A 23,952-nucleotide genomic window follows, 5' to 3' on the forward strand; every position below is an offset into this window, starting at 1 on the left:
CTCAATATCTCAAACCGCACAAACGATTGAGCAGGCTAGATAAAATCGACGATATAGGTAGGTTACATGACCTCGGGTCATCCGATAGTAAAACTCTACTAGTTGTTCAAATAAAAACAAAAGTAGCAATACGGGTTTTTCAAGAATCAGTTGACCGATCGTATTGGGATCCGCTTGCGATTTATCTGACCTCGAATTTTAATTAAGGAAACCACAATGTTATAAAAAAACTAACCTGATTTCGTACCTGTTTAGAACTAATCAGCTGACACTTTCATCTGGAGCATTCAAATTGTAGAAATTAAAAATGATTCAGCATTCATTAATTAAATAAAAAATTTATTAATGAATGCTGAATTGGCCAGAGGTCTTTTATATCTATCATATTATATAAAATATCTCTATCTGTGTAAATTAATCAAAAACTCTAGTCATGGTTAACATTAATAAAACACTCGCTTGGAATTAAGAAGACCTTCTATTCAAACTCAAACTCAAACTCAAACATTCATTTATTCAATTAGACTACTATTTAGTAGCACTTTCGAATCGTCATTACATAATTATTTTAACATTTACCACCGATTCGGAAAGCAGTGATCTATGGAGAAGAATCGGCAAGAAACTCCATAGTTGCTCTTTTTATTTTGATAACGTCGGTTAAAAAGGGTACAATGAAATACGCAATCTCTGACGTAAAAGCTTTAATTAAAATATTACATGCATAGTAAATACTATTCTAATAATAGCAAATATAGTACTAATGATCCTCAATATGCGTAGATGTACTCTGTGCACCGAGGTCGTTGGCCAGCAAAGTCAAAAATAACAAGCAAAGTTGTTAGTTCGCTTCAGGACGCAGAACCGTGCAAAAAGTCATCGAACCGTCTGACGCGTTACGAGATGTCATTATAAAAGTAAATAACAAAGACTTTTATTACGACAAAAGTTGCTCATCACAAGAAATAATAACAGACAAATTTATTTTGGAACGGTTTAACAGGAATACATCACGTCATCATCGATTGTTTTTACTTGTGTCTAAATAAGCAGAAATAAAACAGTCGTTAAAATAATTTCAGCCCTTTTTTCCTCGTCACGTAATAAATGCGGAAAAAGAAAGATTTTGCATAAACTGATGTAATTTATTGAAGACGCATTAGGTTAGGTCATATCGGAAAATACCTAACAATTTGTATCGTTTTAATCTAAGCACGGTTTCGCTTGTGAAAGGTCTATAAGGGCATCGTGGTGACATTTTGTCTCGTCTGTACGCTCCCCCCTCTCCAACTATCATCGTAATGCACCGTTATTGAATTCTAATATAGGTTGTCTGGCTGCGCTGAACATTGAATGGCTTATTAAAAGCTGTATGAGTATCGTTATAGCCTATAAGCTTGTATTTGTTTGTATAGCCTATAGGCGTATACTACATCATTTTAAATTTTGAGTAATTACGATATCAGGAAATCTTGAAATGGGTTCGGATATTAAAAGTTTATATGAAGCTATTAATTTTTAACAATTACATCATCTTTCAAATTATAGTGAATAATATAATCACGACTTAAAAATAAATTAACAAGTTTGCACTAGCATCCAATGTCATAGCAATGTCGTCTATAATTTAATCATCTATTGATTTAGTCTAATTTTTGTCTTTCTCAAAGATAGAATCCCTAACTTAGGGTTAAAAATTGCGGCTTCTAATCAAATAGATTAATCCTAGGCTTTTATCATTCCAGGTCGTTCAAAATGTTGCGATCCGACGAGAGTATCAGATAGTGGTCTCTTCACAAAGCAGTATGGGTGCAAATATGGGCAAAAACTCGAGCCTGCTCGATGCACTGCCATCCACGCAGGGCACACTGCACGTCGTGATGCTGGGCCTGGACTCCGCCGGCAAAACCACTGCACTCTACAGGCTCAAGTTCGATCAATACCTCAACACGGTGCCCACTATAGGTTTCAATTGCGAGAAAGTTAAAGGCACCATTGGAAAGTCAAAAGGTGTCAACTTTCTTGTGTGGGACGTCGGCGGTCAAGAAAAATTACGACCACTGTGGAAATCCTACACGAGGTGTACGGATGGCATTATATTTGTCTTAGATTCTGTAGACGTAGAGAGGATGGAAGAGGCTAAAATGGAGCTTATTAGAACTGCTAAATCACCAGATAACACCGGTGTGCCAATACTCGTGCTTGCAAATAAACAAGATTTACCGGGAGCTAAAGAGCCCCGGGAGTTAGAAAAACTATTAGGACTTCACGAGTTAGTATCTTCTCCACATGGGTCTCGGGATGCACATTCGTGGCACGTTCAACCAGCATGTGCTATCACAGGAGAAGGTCTTCACGAAGGCCTCGAATCATTATATGAAATGATACTCAAAAGAAGAAAACTTGCGAAATTACAAAAGAAACGAGTTAGATAAACTACTCATATACGGCAAAAGCTATATGGTTAAAGTTTGTCAATGTCCTAAACGATAAAGCTAAGATACCATTTGAGGTATGGATACTGCTAACGTTGTCCACGGTAGAAACACCAAATATTGTTTTTACGATAGATTTGTAACGTCTTATGATAATATTCCATCATAATGTTGCTCAAGTTATATTGAACATTTTGAAGGATACGAATATTTTGATAATTAATTTAGTAACTAGTCATTTTCTTTTGAAAATAGCTAGGTAGGAAATGAAGAGATTCATCAAATTTTAAAAACAGATAAAGAATAACATAGCTTCGTGATTGTAGGACTGATTATAATCCCCACAAATTTTCAATAACGATAAATTAATTGAATACGTTAAAAATTAGTTTATTTGGCTCACAATATTGTGTGGGACCATTAATATTTGTAATTTGTCATATAATATAGAAAACATTTTTAGACAAAGAAGTATACACATATACTTTCATTAGGCGTTTGCTTTAGTAATTACTCATCTACTTACTTGTTTTTCACTTCTTGATGCTCTTCGTAATTTGTTCACTCAACAAACTTTGTTAAAAGGTTTAACAAAATTCTTAACAATTGTGTACACTGTACAGTGTACACTATATACCGAAAAAAATAATTTTATGTTTGTGCTGATTTACAAAGGGTCAGTAGACAAGTCAGTCGCGGCGCTGAAATTCGGCGCCGCGACTGACTTTAACCGTTTACTTTGACTTCAAGCCTCTGTACTGACTTCAAATCTGTTTACACAGGGTTTTTTTCGGGTCAGTACTGATTTGCCTCGAATTTGTAGTCAGTTACTGACCCTGTGTAAATCAGCACTTTTAATCGAATTCTGTACCTACCAATAAAATCCACATTGATTAATTTAATTACATTCATTCAAATAATAGGAAAAATAATTTCGAGTAGACGAGACTCAAAGCTTTGATCCCAAAAATATTATCTGTAATTTCTCTTTTCTGTTTTTGAGCTTGTATTTTTTCAGAGGCTTTTAAAGTTTTTCTCAAAAACTCGTGTAAATAAGTTGTAAATAGATAAAAGCGAGTGAAATTTATGAATTAACTTCTTACAGTGTTTTGAAATATTAAAATGAACACAATTTTATATAAGCTATTTATTTATTATTCGTAGAGAACTTAGTTAATATTTAGATATACCTGTGTTTAAATATAGACGCTTTTTACCATAAATTATGTTAAGCTCCTTGTAAATATGTAAATTCGGTATGTGTAGTTATTCGTCAATACCATGAAACCAAACCTTTATATGTGTAGGTAATATATATTTTGTTGAAAAAATTGTTTTATTAAAAGTATCGATGCATTATTGTAATTGTATTGTTTATTTCAATTGTCATTGTAACAAATGAATGTTCTTTCTATTGACTCCCTTAATAAAGTCTGTTTTTATTAAAACTTTCGCTTTTCATTTATGCGTATGGCAACTTCCCTTAAGGTTTTATACCTTTTATAATAACATTTGCTTTTACAAGAATCAAGTCATAAATTTGAATTAATGACATATAAGTTGTATGCTAAGGTATATATTAAAGTTTGATTAAAGTAATCTAAACAAGTTTATTGTCATTTTCTTTTAAACTCAGGCGCTGTAAATAATGAGCCGGATCTTCATTTTCAGTCCAGTCAGTAAAGAGCGCTAAATACTCCAACTCGTCTGCTGTTAAACTTTGTCTCTTTTTAATATCTAATGAAACTTTATATTTATCAGGCTTTTTGCCTTGACGAAACTTCTGATAATTTACTTGATTGTTCATAGATTTAGAATAAAGACCGTGAGCTCGTAGCATTTTTTTTTCCAACCGATCAAAGAGGCGCAATTCTTTAGCAGCTCGATTAGCTTTCACGATTTTTTGACTCTCCATTTCTTGGCATTTTGTTATAGCTCGTCGTAAGTTTCCACTTTTTATACAGTCTAGTTGATAAGAATATTCCATATAAAAATTTTCAAGATTCCTTGCGATCGAAACAATGTCCATATTCAAAGGCTTGTCTAAAATTATTTTTTCAAAACAAAATTCCAAGTGTAGTTTTAACTTTAAAACATCTAATTTACCAACAGAATCATAAAATATACCAAATAATATTTTATAAAATTTCGCTTTTAGTTGAGTACATCTGTCTTCGCAAAATATTAAAAGATTTTGGAAATTTGATATAGAGTTTAAAATTGAAGCACTATCTTGAGTGTTCATGTCTTTGAGTGTTTTAATATTCTCCTTTAAATTCTTTATGTAAGGTTTTAAATGTGTCACATGAGTGAAATAATGCAACTGTTGATATTCCATGGCATTGAACACTTTTATAATGTCTTCTGGACGTTTAAAATATAAGACGGGTTTTACTGGCTTTTCATAGCATACTTTGCGCAATTTTTCAAATATTACAGTAAATGTGTCCTCGTCATTAGAATCACCAAAGTCGAACCCCTTAGCTTCTATTTCTACAGATCTCGCAAAATCTCTGTTATGTAAGCGCCAGGTGGGAGGTGACAAATAGTACAAAAATCTGCCAAACTTTTGTTGTTGGCTGTATTTATAATCAAGTCCAATGATTCTCGACTTGATACTAAACATCTCATTAGCTAAACTTTGCAATTCAGCAACCTGACGCTCAACTTTTTGTTCTAATTGCTCCCATTTTGCTAAAAGTATCATAGAATTATGATAATCTTGTGATATAAAACTATCAAAGTGACTAGCTTCTTCAATAACATGCCGTACGGCTAAATCATATATTTCATTTTCTTGGATTTTATTTACATCCACGTTTAATACACAATCTTTTTTATGGCCTATTTCTTGACGAATTCTCATAAAATTGTTAAGCATCAATTTAAAAGTTTTAAAAATAGGCACGTGTAAAAACGTTGGACGCCCATTGACATATTCAAAGAAATGTTCATCTAAATCAGTAATTGTGTTAATTTCATTTGGAAGTTTATCTTCTGCTAAATAGTCTTGTAACTGAGGATGGTAAATTCTGTGTTTATCAAAAATACTAATTTCTGTATATTTTTTGAATCGATTCTTATTTTGTTTCTTCATGAATAATCTAAATGGTAGTAAAAGCTGGGTTCGCTTTAACTTACGTACAGGTAATATTTCTTGTCTTGGTAAATCATAATATTTCTTTGCACTGGTTTTGGATGATCGCTTTTCTCGAATAAAAATTTTACGTCCATTATTATTGAGCTTGATTGGCTCAAAAAGTTTGAATTCCTTTTGTTTGTTTATATTAATAATAAATGAACGTGAATCTTTGTCGACCATTAGTTACTAAGACAAAGAAGAATAAAATAAATATAAATATTATTTTCTATAAAAGATGTTAAAGTGGTAACGACAAAATATAAAACCATCTAGATATAAAAAAAAGGTGTCAAAATACAAAAATGTAATAATTCAAAATATTTATTCAAATTTAAAGAAAAACTGACTTCCGAGGAACCCATTCAAATGCAGGTTTTACGTACTTATAGTACTCTTCTAAGTACGGCCCCGGATTAGTTCCTTCACACCAGTCTGTAAACATGAGTAATCCTTCTTTTTCTTCGGCTGTAATTTTGTATTTTTTTGGCTTTGGTCTTTCACCACTCATGATATTAGACTGCCTTTTCTCAGCTAGTAATAATGCCATACGACTTTTTTTATCCAAAAATTTTTTTAGCACTGGCCGTTTATATTTTGCTGGAGGTAAAAATGCTTTATTCATTGCATTTGTCATCTCACGGAACGCCCTTAGTTCTCTCTGAGCCTTATATGCGTTTGTCATCGTCTTCAAATCTTGAGCAAAGAAATCACTACGCGCTTGATTAACAATTTTAAAATCTAATGAATCTAAACGTAAATTGTAGTCTTCGTACATAACTTCCAATATCTTCATTGGGTCTTGTAAAAATTGATGTCCTTCCTCACATTTCCCAAATATTTGTTCATAGACATATTCTATACAAATTCTCAATTTTAATGTATTTGGACTTGCAACACTATCATAAAATGTAGTGTTTAGAATGCGAAAAAATGTATCACGTAAATAAGTTTCATTGTATGTTTCTCGGGCTATCTCGTTAGTAATATAATCTATATAATACTGGAAATGATCTAGCTCCTGTTTGGTTACTAATTTTAACTGCTTAATGCGATCTTGCAAAATTCTAAACGGAGCATCAGTTTTAGAAAGTTGTATTAAATACTCTCGGCTTTGTAATTCCATAATCCTAAACAGATATATCATCTGATGCGGTCGTTTAAAATACATATGAGCGGGGTTAGGATTCTGTAATTCTTGTTTAGCTAGCTCAATCATTTTATCGATGTCCAAGGTTTCAACCAAATCATTGTCTGTCGCAAACTCTCCAGTCTCAAACTGAATTGATTGTATTCTATCCCTTAATGTTTCGTCATACATTTGTCTCCATGATAGAGGTGCTACAAATATTAAGTAACTCCTGTAAATTTTTAAAATACTTCTTATAGCGTCCAGTTTGAATATAATATTGTTCAGTATCGTCAATTTCGAAACATATCCAAGAAATTCTGAATTTTTAGCAACTAGATCACTATAAACTTTTTCAGCATTAGAGACCCTGGCACATGCTTTTTTATAATCTTCAGTTAAAAATTTTTGAAAATTTTTAATATGCTGTTTTAAGTTTACCACGATTATATCATGTTCTTTGGTTTCCTCAGCTAAACTTTCATCAATTTTTAAAATTAAATCACGTCTGTATCCTATTTGCTGTCTGTTCATAGCATAATTCCGAATATTATTAACGTATACCTTAATATCGTCAAAACATCGCAAAGGTCGACCTTCTATAACAGTGTAGAACTCTGGATGAATTTTAACAACTGTCTCTACGTTATCTGGAGGTTCTTCAAGGTAAAGTCTTTTTGATATATCTCTTGTTGCCGCTATTCTTAGATTGTCTTTCAAATGTAGCGGTTGAGATAACCTTCTTCTGGATATCAGCTTTTCGTTGCGATCACTGTACTTTATATAGGATAGCAATTTCTCTGACCTTGGTACAAAAAATGGTTGTGATGGCTTTATTTTACTTGCATCTCTCTTAAAAGCTTTACTTCGATTGGTAAAATAATGTTGGGTGTTAGGAACATAACGTCGTCTAAAAATAACATCTAAAGTCTTTATTGGGCGTATAGGTTTACGCTCTTCTTTTAAACAGGACATCTCGAAAATTAATACAAATTAAAATATTCCATGAAAATTTACTAAAAAATCATCTATCACAATGAATACAAGTCAAAAGCTTGCATGTTTGTCACTGTCATTCATCAGTAAAATATTCACGCAAAGATTAGAATAAAAAGGAGAACCTTAAAGAAGATTTAAGAAGGCACAGTTGTTTGAGGACACAAATCTAAAATATATCGAGTGGAATCTTTATAATGAAAGGAAGGAAAAGCACTCCAGATGTGTTAACTGAGTTTATTAAGATTTTGAGAAGATTTTCATCTATATTTAAATAAATAAAGTTAATAATTATATGTACGCTTAGATGGTTCATATGCAGATTTTAACCGTTTGCTTAATTTATCAATATCCTTTAAAAGCTTATTTGCGACCTTCGCCTGTTTAATTTCATTTACTCCCTTTTCGTATATTTCTTTTTCTGTAGACTTTATGTCGTCCAAGTCGAACGCTGATAAGTCTAGCATAATATTATTATATTCTCGTTCAAGACAAAACATCATTTCTAATGGACTAAGATTTGTATCATTGGGCGCTATGATTTGATTAAATGCAAATTCAACGTAATTAAATATCTGTAGTGCAGTCTCTGAGGAGAGTAGGTAACGCATGTTTTCGTTAAGAATTTTGAAAAAAACTTTTTTCAGTTCTACTTCCCTTGCTTCATTCCATTTGATTATATCCTCCGTTAAGTTAATCTAAAATGAAACCGAGTAAAAATTAAATAAGAAAAAAAAACAAAAATATAGTTATTATTGCCTGGATATATATTTTATAGTTACCTGCTGTTGAACGTAATCTAGTTCCATGTTCATCAAACACTTCAAATGTTCTACAGATTTCAGGAATTTTCGTTTTTCTGAATTTAGTTCTTCAGTTACTAAAAGATAATTCAAATTTTGCTTCTCCAGCATGCTAAAAGCATTTATTAGTTGTTCAGGAGTTTCGAAATAAAGACAAGGTTGATGTAATTTGCTTAGTCTTTCTTTTATTAGATTTATATCTATTTTTATAAAGAAGTTTGTATCCATTGTGAAAATCTCAGAATACTTTACTGGTTTGCTAACTTTTTCACGCCACAAGACAGGGGCAGCATTGTACAAAAAACTTTGAAATGATAATAAAATCTGTAATGTCTCGTCAATGTATTGTAATTTTGATTTAAGTGAAGCAAGTTCATAGCTAGCTTTCTTATTATCTTCTGTTTGATTTGCTAATTCTTTAGCTAAGCTATCAGATGTCTTCATTATAACTATTGTTTTATTGTTATCAAAAGCTAAAAACTTATCGAAACTATGCTTATATTCATCAAAGTGTTTAGATGCAGTTTCGTATTTCTTTCTTTCCGTTTCAATTTCTCTGTTTATTCGTAATATTTCGTCGACTAAAAAACCGTGAAGTGTTCTCTTGAGTGCAACTTCTCTTATATCTTGTTTATATTTAAGTAAAGACTTGTTAGGTCTAATCGGTCTTCCTTCAACCAAAGAATAAAAATGTGGATCAACGTCTATTATGGTTTGAACATTACCTATATTTTCATTGTCTATTGGCGGTAGTTTGATACCCAGCACAGTTTTCCTATTTCTATTCTTGGTTTTCTGTTTATCCATATTATATATTTCACAAAAACCCGTAAAGTAGCAGTTACTACGTTGTGTAAGTGTATAGTCTCTAACTCAATTGATTTGATCAATATTATTACTATGGTAACTTGTAGACCAGCATCAAACAAGACATAACTATTTCAATACCACTTGTATATTCAGATTTTACTCTTCGAACTAAAATTAAAAATATTCAAAATGCTAATTTAATAAAGAACATCGTTTATTAGTATAAACTTTTTTATTACATGATTGAAAGTTCAACGACACATTGATAGAAATAACGTAGGCACCTAATTTCATAGCTTTTACTGTACACACTAAATTATGAACTATATAAACAACGAAAAGCCTCAGTCACTAGAAGAACTGCCACTCTGTTCTTCTCTTTCCTCATCTTCTGCTACTTCTTTTTTCACTAATTCCCACGGCATGACTGGTAATGGCTCGACGAAAGAATCATCAATTTTCAACTTGTAAAGGAGACGTGGTGTAAAATGTGATGGAAGCGGCCACACTTTCTCTGTTAAGAAAATAAATCCATTAATAAAAAAAATATGACTTATCAATTGGAAGCCTACTTGCTTTCCAGCCCCGGTTTCGCCTGTGTAGTCAAAGGAAATTGTAGTAAAATGGGATGTTTCACCACGGCACAGACTACTTAATCGCTAAAAGTAGCTAACGCTAACCGCGGTAAAAAGTAGTCTATGTCACTCTATCTATCTCCAGACACAATTACACAAACAAGACACTTATAATATTTAGGATTTTCCACCTTCTCATCATCTTTAATTGGATATATATATATATTAAAGAAAGTACCTACACGCAAATTAGATATACATACAGTGGTGGTCACATAATTAAAGACACCCCCTAATTGACCATAAAAGATTTATATTAGGAACTACAATTACCTGAAAAAGGTATTTAATCTAGTATTATTTTTATTAAACCATACTAGACAATGTGTTCTTTAAAATCAAATGAGGGACAAAAAATACTTATATTCCTTTTTAGTTTCTACACTTGCTCTCTGTGGGAATGTAACACAAACTTTGTTTACGTACGTGTAGCTGGCCACTTAATTAAAGACAACAAGAAATGAGTAATAATTTTTTATAAATAAAAAGAAACAGCATTGTGCTTTTCTTCGTTTTGCCGCGTAATTTCATAAATCGTTGACACTTCATAATTTCTTTGAGTATTTTTAACTTTTAAAATTAAAATTCATACGTTTTATAGTTTTAATATCAATTATTATGGTTAAAAACAAGAGTTGCGACTCGTCCACAAGAAAAATTATTTTTAACTTCCATGATAATTAAACCGTTCCAAGGATATGGTTATGAATGCTATAAAACATGTCAAGATGTTCCACACGATCGAAAACGTACTCAGAAAAGCAAAACCAAGTGAAACTACTCGGCCGAAAGATTCAAAAATGGTGTTGTTGGCTAAAAAATATCCATTTAAAGGGTCGGAACTGATACAATCCAAAGTTGTATGGTACAGCAGGCTTGAAGGACAATTAAACGGAAACTGTGTGAGGAAAACTTGCACTGAAGAGTATCTCGGAGAGCCACTTTTGAAAAAATAAAATGTGAAGGCTTTGACTTTGAAATGTGAAGAATTTGACTTTGCTACAAAATACGAACACTGGACTGAACGAGAATGGAAACATGTGCTGTTTTTGCATGAAACTAAGATTAATATGATTAATTCTGTCAGAAAACAGTATGTAAGACGCCATCTCAATAAGGAAATGGATCCAAGATACACTAATAAGTAGTCATACATGGGGTGGAAATATCAAAGTGGGGGGCTGTTTTTCTTGACTTGGCGTTGGACCTGTCAAAAAGACAGAAGGCAACATGGATAAATTCTAGTACAAGTATATTTTAGAGCAATCCATGCTGCCCTATGCGGAGGAAAATTTACCTTTTGTTTGGACTTTTCAACACGATAATGATCCTAAGCACACAGCAAAAGTATCGAAATGCTTGTTAAGGAACCAATCTGTAACTGTTTTGGATTGCCCCCCTCACAATCCGGATTTAAATCCGATCGAAAACTTATGGAATCAAGAAAGAAAGAAGTCGCAGCAAAGCGGTCAACAAACGTCAACTAACTTTGCAAAGCATTTTTGAAGAATGGAACCAAATTAGTGATACAACTCGTACAAAATTCGTTGCTTCAATGCCCAAGAGATGTAAACCATCATTACTGCCAAAGGACTTGCAACCAAATATTGAAAAGTGTAAAAATGTTTTGTAAATACGTCAGGCATTTTTTGTTGGAAAAATAATCTCAGTAAAATAATATATTTTTATATTTCTTATATAAGCGAGTCTAATGTCTTTAATTATATGGCCAGACCTTTGCTGGGTTAAAACTACTAGTAGTAAGGATGAACCGATTAAAATCTAACAAAACGACAAGTTTTGTAGATAAAATTTAGTTTAGCATTAGACAACACATACCTGAATATTTTAAAATTATTAAGTTCCAATGGTAGTGTAAAAAAAAATGTTGAGAGAAGTGTTTTGGGAAGTATAAAATGCTCTTAGTGTCTTTAATTATGTGACCACCACTGTATATATGATTTCATACTTTCTTCAAATTTTATTCGTTAGTAAAATTAGTAATCATGCAAGGTTACCGCTCAAGTTAACCTATGTACACTATGCTATCAAAATTAATTACATCTATGGTGAACCCGAAATATTCTCATCTGGTGTACCTACTTACCAAAATAGAACGCATAGTCATCGACGCGCCGATGTAAATGCACCACGTTACGAAGATCCAGTATGTATTGTGATTGCAGCAGATAATCCAATAAAGTCACTTCAGGTAACGCTTCCATTTTTGGGTCATTTGCACTCAAACCAGTAAATGACAACTGAAATTTAGAGCGGGTTTGTACTAGGCTCATAAAAGATAGAAATAGAAAGCTACATATTGGTACCTGTAGTTTCTGATCGATAGGTTCATGATGCTCAAAATGTGGCTTTGATAGAAAACTGGTAAATACTTTTTAGATATTTAAATTCAATCATTGATCACAATCTAATTACCTACTATAATACAGATATTTGTGATATAATACCTATATACAATTTCAAACAACCTTAAAACGTCCTTTACATCTGTGGTAAATACCAAAAATGTTATGCTAAAATAGAAAGTATAACATGCATTAGATCTACCTCTTCATCAGCTTGTGCAAGCGAACAGAACTTGCTTATCTTGTCAAGACAGATGCGCAATTGTTCCACATGCTCAGACAATGGACCGTAGACATCCAACTTTCCGACCAGAGTTGGCGGTCGGGCCGTCACTGCGCGCCAACCGTCGAAGAAACGCTGTAATTCGTCTTTAGTTTTAGATAAATTAAAGGTAATGAGGTAAGGTTTTAAAAGCCGTTTCATACATAAGATAAAAATACTTAGTAAATGTACTGAATGACGAAATCTTTCTTTCAAATTCTTACCGTCGTTATTGAATGGTATGTCACCAACATCTTTAAACGCTTAAACATTTTCCTCTCAATTTTTTCTTCTGGTTCTTCAAGCAGCTTTATACCTTCTTCTTCATCATCAGTGTTGGCCGCTTCCTCATCTTGCTTTTTCATATACTCTATCCACGACAATTCACGATGAAATAGGAACCTTAAATGTCTATACACTGTGTCTTCGGAGCCCTATAAATATTTAAATGAATATACTTAATCTCATTTCCTACCAAGTGTTTACGATAATTTGGTTCATTTTCATGCTTAGCTTTATTGTTTGCCTTTATTTGCACTAAAGTGAAGATTTATATGCAAAAGATCCGCAAAAATTTTTATCCATTCAGCCTGTTCATTAGATCACTGAATTACTAGGTACATACTAACCTCAACGATATGAACAAAGTAACTATCATAGACGAGTAATAATCCATGAACGTTTATTTCACAGTAACTAGCATTCACATCATGAATTGTCTGCTGAAATTGTTGTATGATCTCCTCTTTAGTCAAAGTATGTTCACCTGTATAAATCATGCGAATTGCATAGGTTTTCTGAAAGAAATTTTCCTGATACTGGTACGAAAATTCCCAAATCCATTTGAAAGATTATAATGTTAATTGAAGAATTGTAAAAGAGAACCAGTACTTACTAGAAAGTAGTAAGCTGGGTTAAATTTTAGAGAAGTTATCTTACCAAATTTTGTCTTTCAAAATTTTCTTCCACAACATTCAAAACAGTTCGAACATCTAGATCGGGCAGCAAAGCCATTTTAGTTAAGTTTTACATGATCTTGTTTACGCCGCCTCACCACGTTATTTATATGAAACGACATTCTTAATTTAGTTGTCATAGCAACTGATTGATTTTGATATTATTCAATAATAAATTGCCCAGTAAAAAAATTTAATCAGGAATAAAATAGATCTGTTAAATACTGTTAAATAGAGTAAATAGATGAATGTGAGATGAATAGATATTGTTATATCAATTATTGGTAACAATTATAATTTTTTTCTGTCGGTTTATAGGGAAATTAAATAAAACTTCCTGTGTATGTTTGAAATATTTTATTACTATGGAAATCCTAAAGCTACATTTTACAGAATAGAATACAAGCATATTAGCTATAACAATAAACTAAAATTCTAATAATAATCTTCTCTATCATATGATTGCCATCTCTTATTACTGCTTCTATAGTTATTGTTGCTTCTGTAATTATTGTTGCTCCTATAGTTATTAGTATAGCTTCTATTGTTGTATCCTTTCTGGTAGTGCTTTGGATTGCTTCTTCTTTCAACGTTTTTAGAGTTATTATAATCTCTTGCCAGTAACTCTAAATCTTCTGGTATTTCCTGAAATAAAAACAATACCTTAGTAATTTATTTCTTTTTAATCAGTTGAAAGTTTTTAATTCAAAAAGAACACCATCAATGTATGATTGGTACAAAGTATACATAGACATATTTTTAAATGTATTTTGTCGTTCGCCTCTATTTGGAGCAGAGATAGTTAGGAATGAGTTCAGGACTCATTCCTAACTGTCTCTGTTTCATTGTTCGTTTTCACAGGACATAGAAAACAGATTCTACTAAGATAACTAAGCAGAAACGCAGGCAGGCACATTTGGTGATTCATCTTTATTATACAAACTAGCGGTCCGACCCGGTTTCGCCCGTGTACATGTTTATGTTTTCTCTCCATCAAAACCATCCTCGTACTTCTAGGAATATTATAAAAAAATAATTAACGAAATCGGATCAGCCGTTCTCGAGTTTTGCGCTAACAAATTTGGCGATTCATTTTTATTATATAGATGATGTCATGTTCTCTATGATTGTTTATGTGCTCGTACTTCTTTCATATGTAACTGTATGTTAATACCTGATTGGCTTCTTTCAACACAGCTATTAAACTCTTTGCTTGTCGTCCATCCTCCTCTGAGAGGATTGTATGAGATACGCCCTTATTTTGCGATCGCCCTGTACGTCCAATCCTGTGAATATAGTCTTCGGTGGTGTTCGGGAAATCGTAATTTATAACATGTGTTATGCCATCCACATCTAAAAAAAAAAGGTATCAATTGTTAGACAAATTTAATACCATTTTTGATAAAATTATTTTCAAATACACAAAAAATGTCATAGTAACTACTAATTAGTTAGCATTTCACAAATTTTGCAAAAGTATTCTGCAGTAGATATTGTTTATAAAGTTTCTTTAGCCATCTTAACAGATATGACTTTTGAATGAATACAAATAAATGCTTAAATATTTGTTGCAGGCCACAGATACAGTCACAGAAAAATGTAATTAATTGACTGAAATTTTGAATATAACATATTTAAATATTAAAAGAAAAAAAGAAAAAACATTTTTTTTTTTATCTTTTTTTTGCTGCGATCTGTCTCCATCATAATTGGGACAATAAGCGGCATGTTGGACCACAGAACAGTAAAAACAAGTCGAAGTGTGATGTGGGCGTGGCCCACGTGTCACTAGTAAGATAAGATCACCTTACTTGGTCTCAGTTGTGCGCAGAAAAATATTAGAGTCGGTTGTCAGCTGTCAAACCTTTTTTCCATATTTATTCATTAATTAGGGCGTGTTGTTCGGTATTAGATACGAAATAATATCAGCAATGGAGGCATTACATACCATCGGTAAGTCTTATTTTAATTTATTTTAAATACATATATTTTATGTTATAACTTCGCTTGTCGTAATTTGTCAAAAATTTATAAAAATATTAAGTCAAAATGAACCTTAATTCATAAGAAATTAGTACTAATATAGATTGAACAGCAAACAAGACTTTCTGGAATATTATTGCAATAAACAAACGAATGTCGGTTTAGTGATGGTTGTAGGGCATATCGACAGTATCGATACTTTAGAAAAGACAAACATTATAAATATTAAATTTTATTTTATTTTAAAGTGAAACTTTTATTACATCGTCTCAAACTTTTTGGTCTGTGTAGCGCATGTCGCGTGTATCGCGGCTGCCGAGTAGGTATACCTACTCGGCAGCCGACCGTCACGCGACATGCGCTACACAAAGCAGTGTTCGGAACCGTTCGAACAGTTTCACTTTTACCGTGGTTTCATAAAACCACACAACATTTTTTCCTTAGCTTTCATTTATCCAATTTATTTATAGATTTCCCAAAGAGGCTAATTTAAAAGAGAAATGGATAAATGCAACGTGACGAGTTAACTGGATGCCGAACAGCACTAATAAGTCTAACAAAGGCCGCCGATACATCAAACCTACGGCAGTTCCAAGATTTAAAATAATGCATATTTTCTGTTTGTATTTTGTAAATATAGATTAATACTATTTTATTCCGTTTTTTATTTAATAATAATAATATGAAAAGACGTACTTAGTAGTAATAAACATACTCCAAAATGTGACACATTATACTATACTCATATAATAGAAAAAAGAAAAAAAATGCACAAAAAATATTTATTTGTGAATTATCGATAACAAGGATGACATCCCTTAGAGCATAGCATCAGGTTATTATCAAGTTAATGTCATTAATGTAGAGTGACACAAATTTCAACCTTATTTCTATGTGTTGAGGTTCAAAGTTATATCTATCGAAAACTAACGCCCTCTGTTGTGGAGTAGCTGAATGTTTTCGAATTTGGAATTTCTGAGCAAAGAGAAACAAAACAGCTAATATACCTAGGGATGTTATACTAAAATAAACCGTAAAATGGTGCGTTAGGATACATATTATTGAAATGCTGAATTTATAACCTAAGTCAGTTTTTACTCAAATTAAGCTGTCCAATCAAAGGCATAGTTTACTTGTAGTGTACTGTATAACTATCGGTTTAAATGTGTGGGTTTGGCGACACTGGTTTTCATACTAATTATGACATTATAGCACTTCTATTTGTTTTTAATGTTCTGTGTGTTGGACATATCATTATTGGCATTCACGGTATGTGACCTTTGTCACATCCTCATTATAAAAAAAATTGTGCTACATAAATTTTTTTTTCAAAATATGAAAATTTGTTACAAATAGTATTTTTCATACGTCTAAAAATTTGTATTTACCTAGCCCTCTGGCGGCAACATCTGTTGCAACCAATATATTTGTCCCGCCACTTCTGAATTTGTTTATAATAATGTCCCTTTGCATTTGCGACTTATCGCCGTGAATTCCAACTGCTGACCAATTATTTCTACGCAGAGTTAGAGTAAGACTATCGACAAATCTCTTTGTATTGGTAAACACCAATATCTTTCCAAATCCACTTCCAGATATATCATGCATTATTTGTTTCAACCTGTAATAGTAAATTTTAATGATTATATTTTTTTAATGCTAATTGTTTATTATGCAGATACGGAAGGCAGAAGAATATTCAATACAATAAACTATAAGAAATTTTATTCAAAATTTATACATTATGAAAACTCTATATAACAATAATTAATAATATAGATAGTACTCACTTATCCATTTTTTCATGCTGTTCAACGATATGAATATGCTGAGTTATGTTGTGATTTGCAGTTAAATCAGTTGATCCCACGTTTACTTGTACAAATTTGCCAAGATAATCCTTAGCTAAATACTGTACCTCTTTTGGCCATGTAGCGGAAAACATTAAAATTTGTCTTTCATGGGGAACACCTTCCAAAGCTCTCCTTATTTGCGGCTCAAAACCCATATCCAACATCCTGTCAGCTTCATCCAAAACAACATAACCACATCTTGAAAGATTTGTTACTTTACTATCAATAAAATCATTTAGTCTTCCAGGAGTTGCTATCAATATATCAACACCATGATTTAGTTCTTCAGCTTGTCGTGATCTACTAACTCCTCCATATATACACAAACTACGAATATTTAATGATTTCTGAAACTCTTTTGCAACCTCCTCAATTTGTCTGGCTAATTCTCTAGTTGGTGCTAAAACTAGTACCCTTGGCCCCTTACCTCGCCTCGCTTGTGTCTCTTTAATATGTACAACAGCTGGTAAAAGATATGCCAGTGTTTTACCTGTACCGGTCTGTGCAATACCAACAAAATTGTCACCCTTTAGTGCTATAGGCCACGCTTGGGATTGGATAACAGTTGGACTTGTGAATCCTTGCTCTTTTAAGAAAGACTTGATATAATCTGGAAATCCACTAACATCAATATCTCTGTATGGTTTTGGTACATCCTCACCAATAATCGTTATTTTGTGTTCATTTATATAATCTTGGTCTGTCTTTTCCGCTGCATTTACAGAGTAAAAACGGTTTTTTCTATATAAGTTGTTCTGCTCCAATGAATATTTTTGGAAATAAGCATGATGAAATGATGCTGTCGATCGGACTAATTGCTTCAAGACCGGATTTCCTGGAGCTGAATTTCTTACTGTTGGGCAAAATCTGAAAAAGTTATACCAATTATTTCCATCCATAATGAATAATTTTATATTGGTCAATACAATTTTAATAATAAAATTCCTTTACTTACACAATCGAAAATTCTTTACGCCGCAATAAATTCCTTATAATATTCTGGGCCATTTTCACAATTTATCAATATATCTTCAAACAATCACAATTCACAAGTAAATAATTTATTTAAGGAACCAATTATTTATTTATTTTTCTAAATTTATCACAGATTTCAACTATTATACCAAGTTTCATTTCGCAAATATAACCACTACCTATAACCTCAACAAACACAAATTTCGAATTTTCGAGCACGATCACGTATCATTGTTTCTGTCAACTGTCAATATGGGTACCACAGATATTTAAGTAAAAGAAAAGATCCAAATCCAATGCACCTATTGCACTTTAAAGAGCCTCTATGCCAGTACCTAATTAAATATAATGCCGTGTTAAGGAAACTATAGGTCTACCAGAATCTGATGGCATATTTATATTTAAGAAATATAAGATTTTCATATGGCAATTTTATTTGACAACTATCATAATGGTTGTCAAATTATTTTCTTCTTTGCAATTGTTGAATAATTTTTAGGATTTTGTCTAAAAAATCTTCGAAGATGTCGCAAAAGCCGCTGCGATCACAAGCAAGAGGTGTTGTTTATAATGTGTATAGAAAAACATTCGATGAAGAAGGGTCAAACACATCACAATTTTCAATTTTGAATATTTTATTGGTAAATTGGACATACCCGTTTTGATACTTAAAATTAAAAATATTATAAGTAGGTAACTATAATATTGTTTGTTGATTACAATATAATTTTATGAAAACTTATTACAGGAGTTTCCAATACGGCTATGCGTCAAGTCCAAGCTGTCCAAGTCAATTTTATAATTATTTGTGTATCTGTTAATACTTACGAAAATAAACATAGTTTTATTTTATTGTTATTTTATTTTATAAAAAAAAATATTAGCATTATCTAGTTTTGATCTGCATTATCCTTACATCCATATTTTTACATGGCATAATGATAATGAATATACAAATATAGGTATGTGTAAATAATAATATTATGTATTACATAGATAAAAGTAATATGTATATTATACATGTAAGTATGTACCTACATAATATTAAGTGGATATCTCATTATTAAGTACAGTATTGTTCACTTATGTAATGTGACTAATGATGTTGAGGACAAAATAAAAAATAAGCAGTATCAAGATCGTTCAGTCCATTTTCCCTAGGGTTGCACACTCAAAATTTTGATTTCCCCAATTGCCATCAGATTCTGGTTTACCTATAAACCTCGATTAGGTCATGTCATGGTGGGACACTCCCTTACATTGATGTCCCGTTAAAAGAGTTAACAGCGTGTTAAACTAACTAACAGAGCATGATGAAACTGGGCCTTAATACACTGTGTATGTTTTTACTGTTCTGTGCTTAGTATATTGTCATCAAGTGTGATAATTATATTATTATACTACGAGTATATAATCTCGAGTGGTCTCGAGTCTTGACTGAGCGTCATTTAGGGTCAACTCACACCAAAAGAGCGGCGAAGCGCAGCGCAGCGCGGCGAAGCGCGGAGTAGCGGAGACCCGCGACTTCTCGAGCATTCCAGTGACTTCTCGAGCAGTCGCGGGAATCCGCGCGCCTTCCCGCGATGAATTCACGGGTCGCTCTTTGCGCAGTTCGAATGCTCGCGCGCACAGACGCGTGCGGGGAACGGGCGCGAGGGGCGGGAATCGGGATATTGCCAGCGGCCGCTCGCGAATGCTCGAACATTCTCGGGAATTCCCGCGACTTCTCGCGCAGTCGCACGGCTCCGTTAATGGAATTCCACGAAATTCCAGCGGCGCCGCGGGCATCCGCGCGACTCGTTCGAGCTTCTCATGCGATAATAAGTATTATAGTAATGAAAATAAAGTTAAAATTCATATGATACGGAAACTGCGCTCCGCTTCGCCGCTCTTTTGGTGCGATTTGACCCTTACCGTCGACTCGCAACTCGCAAGTCTTCTTGTTATGTGGACGTTTAGCAAGTTCTGTCGTCCACACTGAGCGCCGAGCGAATACCGAGCGCCTTTGAAGTTTGTAATCATAATAATTCCTCGACCCCAAAGTGACGCATACGCCTCGCGGGATGCAATGGCAAGACACGTCAGCCGCCGCATCCTGCGGCGTGCCGAGTCATGCTGCAGCATCCTGCGACACGTCGCGGCATCGTGTCATCGAATTAAAGTAACTTGAAGTCTAAAGTGACTAAACTGATTGAAATGATTCAAAATAACTTCAATAGTAATAAAAACCTCTGCCCTGCCATGCCATGCCGTGCCGGCAGTGGGCGTGGGCCCTTTCAGTCTGATATAAATAGTTAGGCCGTAGGTATTGAGAAAGAAAGCTGGAAACTTAACCCTTAATTTGGCACCGATAAAAACATTCAAAATATATGAATTTGACAATTTTGTGGTTTTAGGAGTATGTCATAAAGTTCTCGAAAAATGAAAAAAAAAAATCTACCATAGCCCACTGCTGGGAAAACCTGTGTCCGTCACAGCGGACACTGCCAAATTACGGAAAATAAAAACCACAGCTATTTTTATGTTTTTTTACTAAAGAAAAATACAGAAATGAAAATTTTAGAACTATTTGATACCGAAGTACAGTTTATTTTATATGAAATTAAAAAAAAAAAACAATTCAAGTTTATTTTGTATAAAAATTAAAAAAAAAGTCTCTAAATTCTTCCTCTGTTAGTTGAATTGACTTGCCGGTTTTTTTAACTGAATATAAGTTTGTCTGCTCTACGATACTAGTAAAATATCTAGAGAAAAAAAGGTGAAGGAAACTCAAAGGTGAATCATCTTCTGGCATGTCTATGTAATCATCCTCCTCACCTTCTTCTATTGTCGCTTGGTGACGGAATTGAGTTACTCTCCAATAATTGTAAGTCAGCTGAATTTTTTTGTTTTTTTGGTCTTTTGGCTTTGAGTGTAGGTGGTTTCCTAGATCTTATTTTTCGGGGTGCTAATCAAGAAGCTATTGGTGTTATAGGAATAGCAGGCAATCAAGGAATAGCAGATAGGGACTGAACATTTTCAAAAATGGACTCGCCAATTTCACGCACGGAAGAATCTGGTCATCAGCAGGTCTATCAGAATCTTCGGAGTGTAATTCTTCATCGACGGATGTATCTATTGTTACGTTAGCAAGGGAAGATGGTGCAGATGGTGCAGGAGGAAACAGGGGGGTGGAAGAATTAGTACGTGCTTCATGCAATTGAGTTTCCGAATCTGATATTTCGCTAGCATGGGAAGGTGTATATTCATTCGGCACTAAATCAATAATTATTATTGATTTAGTGCCGAATGAATATACACCTTCCCATGCTAGCGAAATATCAGATTCGGAAACTCAATTGCATGAAGCACGTACTAATTCTTCCACCCCCCTGTTTCCTCCTGCACCATACAATTATTGTACTTGCGAAATTAGGCTTTTGGCAATGAAAAAAAATCCAAACTCACACACACACATTTTGACGGTGTCCGCCGCAGCGGACATAGTAATAAAGTGGTACTTTTCTATACAACTAGCAATGTCCGCTGTGACGGACAAAACATTTCGGTTACAAATAAACACCATAAAAATGTAATAAAGTGTGTATGTTTTTGTAAATAATGATTGATATGTTTATGATCTAATAAATAAATATAAAATTCAATTCGTTTTTCGACAAAAAATAAGAAAAATAATTATAAATACCTTGAGGAAAACAGGTGGCCGCCTTTTCGCAAACATTTTGCGTCCCAACTGACGTATGAAATGTTGTCACAATCATTGCTTAATTTTTTATTATTTGTTTATGGTATAAATAAACATTTAATCGATTAAAAATCGATGAACATGAAATAAAAACTTGACAGGATTTATTTTAAATAAGTGTCCGTCACACCGGACTATACCAAATTAAGGGTTAAAGCCAAGAAGCTTATATCTAATACACTGGAGATTTCGGTATGAACATTGACGTGTAACAAGAAAATATTGCCCAGTTCATGTTTTTTATCACTTTCACACCTAACTTGGTATTGCCACTGTTAATACGAAGTTTTCCCAAGGCTACTATGTATGCTGTAATATTCTGTGCAAAAGGTTAGTTTTTGTACATGAGTTTGTTGATAAATTGCCAACAACGTCATTCAGAAGCATTGTTGGATGAGACAATTATTATTTATGCTAAATAAACTAAGTATCTGAACCAATTATTAAAAAGCGATACTCCCTGATTATGGGTAGTCACCATAATAAAATTGTAGCAACTCACACTTTGTCAATATGGCATGTGTGTCAAAAAAATTGCGTCGCTTCGAATATTTAAGTTAATATTGTTGCTTATTTAATGAATATTTTCCGAATATAAAGAATGCATTGTATTGTGCAAAATTGCAGAAGTGTTTGGACACCAAATTCTGGCATAGAATTTCACAGGCAAGTGTATATTTACGTTATTTACAATATTCCTCAATACTCCTGCATTTACCTGTTTAGAATCATTTCAATGGCAAAAATTGTCTAATTTAGCATCATTTTAGTAAGCAGTCATGATAAATTTGTTATTTCCCTAATACTTTATCATTTTTCAACAAGTTTTCAATAAACAGATTTAACAAGTAAGGTAACCATGATGACGAGTTTTTATGGATAGCGAAGAGAATATACTGTAATAACAATATTATGATGAAAATTTAGAACACCATTTTAAATATTGTTACTTGTAATGAAACAACACATGACATCGGTATTGCACTCACATGTAGTTATAAGATTGTTCGTTTTTACATTGAAATTTATACTTTTTTAACTTACCTCATATTTTTTTGTTTTACGTATTTCAGCTTTCCAAAAAGTAAAATAAAAAGAAATATATGTGCCCATCAAGGTTACTGAGGATTACGACCCAGAAAAAAAATACCTTTTGAAAAATAAACTTTGTAAAGTTAGCTGAAATTTGTGCAAGGCTGCTATAAACAGTTTTTCTTTGATGATTCTGGCTTGAAATTGACCCGTCGAAGCAACGCGTTTAAAAAGATCTGAGTAGCTAACAATTTGGTAAACAGCATCTGATGCAAAACACAACTTTCCTCTATTTACAAAGGATGTTAATGCTATATATCGGTTCATATCCAAGCTTTGTAGCCAAAAGTTATTTATAACTATCATTCTATACCAATTAAAATTGTATGTACCTACCTATAAAGTATGACCATAATATTATAATATAAATACTGTTAAAAATATATGTCGTTATTATTTATAGACCATGATTTTTAGTTTTTTCTATTTTGAAAAATCCTGAATTTACAAACCAGCGTGGTCACTCGACAGAAAGAGACAAAAAACATGACTGACGTCATTGAATGTCATAGTTTCTTGTTTCAAGTTAATGGTCATAGTGCAATCTCCAGTGTATTAGAGGATATAAGCTTCTTGGTTAAAGCGCTTACCGGCGCTGGTTCGTTCTACACAAAGGAAGCAGGTTGAAGCAGACCAAGACAAATTCTATATTATGGCAGCGCCCAGCGCTGACCAGCGCGTGTTGAAGCGCGGGTTACCACTTACCAGCGCTGTCAGGCGCTTGTAAGTTTCCAGTTTTCTTTCTGCATAGGTACTCCCTAGACATCGAGTGA

At 33.1% G+C, this 23,952-nt stretch overlaps 6 protein-coding genes across 6 annotated transcripts in view; 1 reads left to right on the forward strand and 5 right to left on the reverse strand.

Annotated features, from left to right (window-relative positions):
* The window catches only part of LOC123694235 (ADP-ribosylation factor-like protein 4C), a 54,596-nt gene extending 52,010 nt beyond the window's left edge, over positions 1-2,586 (forward strand). The window contains exon 3 of the mRNA XM_045639611.1: positions 1,746-2,586. Within this exon, the coding sequence (XP_045495567.1) occupies positions 1,806-2,435 (630 nt within the window). The 5' untranslated portion in view covers positions 1,746-1,805 and the 3' untranslated portion in view covers positions 2,436-2,586. The remainder of the gene's footprint in view (positions 1-1,745) is intronic.
* A 1,072-nt stretch (positions 2,587-3,658) lies between these two features.
* On the reverse strand, positions 3,659-5,757 carry LOC123694551. Its single transcript, XM_045640016.1, has one exon. The coding sequence runs from the start codon at positions 5,755-5,757 to the stop codon at positions 4,036-4,038; it is 1,722 nt and encodes a 573-aa protein (XP_045495972.1). The 3' UTR covers positions 3,659-4,035.
* Positions 5,758-5,908: 151 nt separating this feature from the next.
* Positions 5,909-7,759, reverse strand: LOC123694552. Its single transcript, XM_045640017.1, has one exon. The coding sequence runs from the start codon at positions 7,676-7,678 to the stop codon at positions 5,909-5,911; it is 1,770 nt and encodes a 589-aa protein (XP_045495973.1). The 5' UTR covers positions 7,679-7,759.
* Positions 7,760-7,983: 224 nt separating this feature from the next.
* Positions 7,984-8,613, reverse strand: LOC123694553. Its single transcript, XM_045640018.1, has 2 exons — positions 8,482-8,613; positions 7,984-8,397 (listed from the first exon to the last, which is right to left on the reverse strand). Exons 1-2 carry the CDS (start codon positions 8,611-8,613, stop codon positions 7,984-7,986), a joined length of 546 nt encoding a protein of 181 aa, XP_045495974.1.
* An 895-nt stretch (positions 8,614-9,508) lies between these two features.
* LOC123694434 (testis-expressed protein 47-like) lies at positions 9,509-13,643 on the reverse strand. Its single transcript, XM_045639873.1, has 6 exons — positions 13,515-13,643; positions 13,205-13,372; positions 12,800-13,009; positions 12,516-12,671; positions 12,055-12,208; positions 9,509-9,826 (listed from the first exon to the last, which is right to left on the reverse strand). The coding sequence occupies exons 1-6, from the start codon at positions 13,587-13,589 to the stop codon at positions 9,657-9,659; spliced, it is 933 nt and encodes a 310-aa protein (XP_045495829.1). The 5' UTR covers positions 13,590-13,643; the 3' UTR covers positions 9,509-9,656.
* A 230-nt stretch (positions 13,644-13,873) lies between these two features.
* Positions 13,874-18,543, reverse strand: LOC123694499 (DEAD-box ATP-dependent RNA helicase 20-like). The gene is made up of 5 exons (XM_045639948.1): positions 18,323-18,543; positions 17,305-18,234; positions 16,903-17,135; positions 14,706-14,884; positions 13,874-14,176 (listed from the first exon to the last, which is right to left on the reverse strand). The coding sequence occupies exons 1-5, from the start codon at positions 18,373-18,375 to the stop codon at positions 13,967-13,969; spliced, it is 1,605 nt and encodes a 534-aa protein (XP_045495904.1). The 5' UTR covers positions 18,376-18,543; the 3' UTR covers positions 13,874-13,966.
* Between the last annotated feature and the right edge of the window lie 5,409 nt (positions 18,544-23,952).

Source organism: Colias croceus, chromosome 9 (genome assembly GCF_905220415.1).
Source record: "Colias croceus chromosome 9, ilColCroc2.1".
NCBI lineage: Eukaryota > Metazoa > Arthropoda > Insecta > Lepidoptera > Pieridae > Colias > Colias croceus.

Coding starts and splice junctions, on each gene's coding strand:
- LOC123694551 (XM_045640016.1), bottom strand. CDS start 5,757: ATGGTCGACAAAGATTCACGTTCATTTATTATTAATATAAACAAACAA.
- LOC123694552 (XM_045640017.1), bottom strand. CDS start 7,678: ATGTCCTGTTTAAAAGAAGAGCGTAAACCTATACGCCCAATAAAGACT.
- LOC123694553 (XM_045640018.1), bottom strand. CDS start 8,613: ATGCTGGAGAAGCAAAATTTGAATTATCTTTTAGTAACTGAAGAACTA. Junction 8,398..8,481: donor TAGATTACGTTCAACAGCAG/GTAACTATAAAA, acceptor GTTTCATTTTAG/ATTAACTTAACGGAGGATAT.
- LOC123694434 (XM_045639873.1), bottom strand. CDS start 13,589: ATGGCTTTGCTGCCCGATCTAGATGTTCGAACTGTTTTGAATGTTGTG. Junction 13,010..13,204: donor ACTTTGTTCATATCGTTGAG/GTTAGTATGTAC, acceptor AAATATTTATAG/GGCTCCGAAGACACAGTGTA. Junction 12,209..12,515: donor TTGCACAAGCTGATGAAGAG/GTAGATCTAATG, acceptor TCTAAATTTCAG/TTGTCATTTACTGGTTTGAG.
- LOC123694499 (XM_045639948.1), bottom strand. CDS start 18,375: ATGGCCCAGAATATTATAAGGAATTTATTGCGGCGTAAAGAATTTTCG. Junction 17,136..17,304: donor CAGCATGAAAAAATGGATAA/GTGAGTACTATC, acceptor TTACTATTACAG/GTTGAAACAAATAATGCATG. Junction 14,885..16,902: donor TGTTGCCGCCAGAGGGCTAG/GTAAATACAAAT, acceptor TTTTTTTTTTAG/ATGTGGATGGCATAACACAT.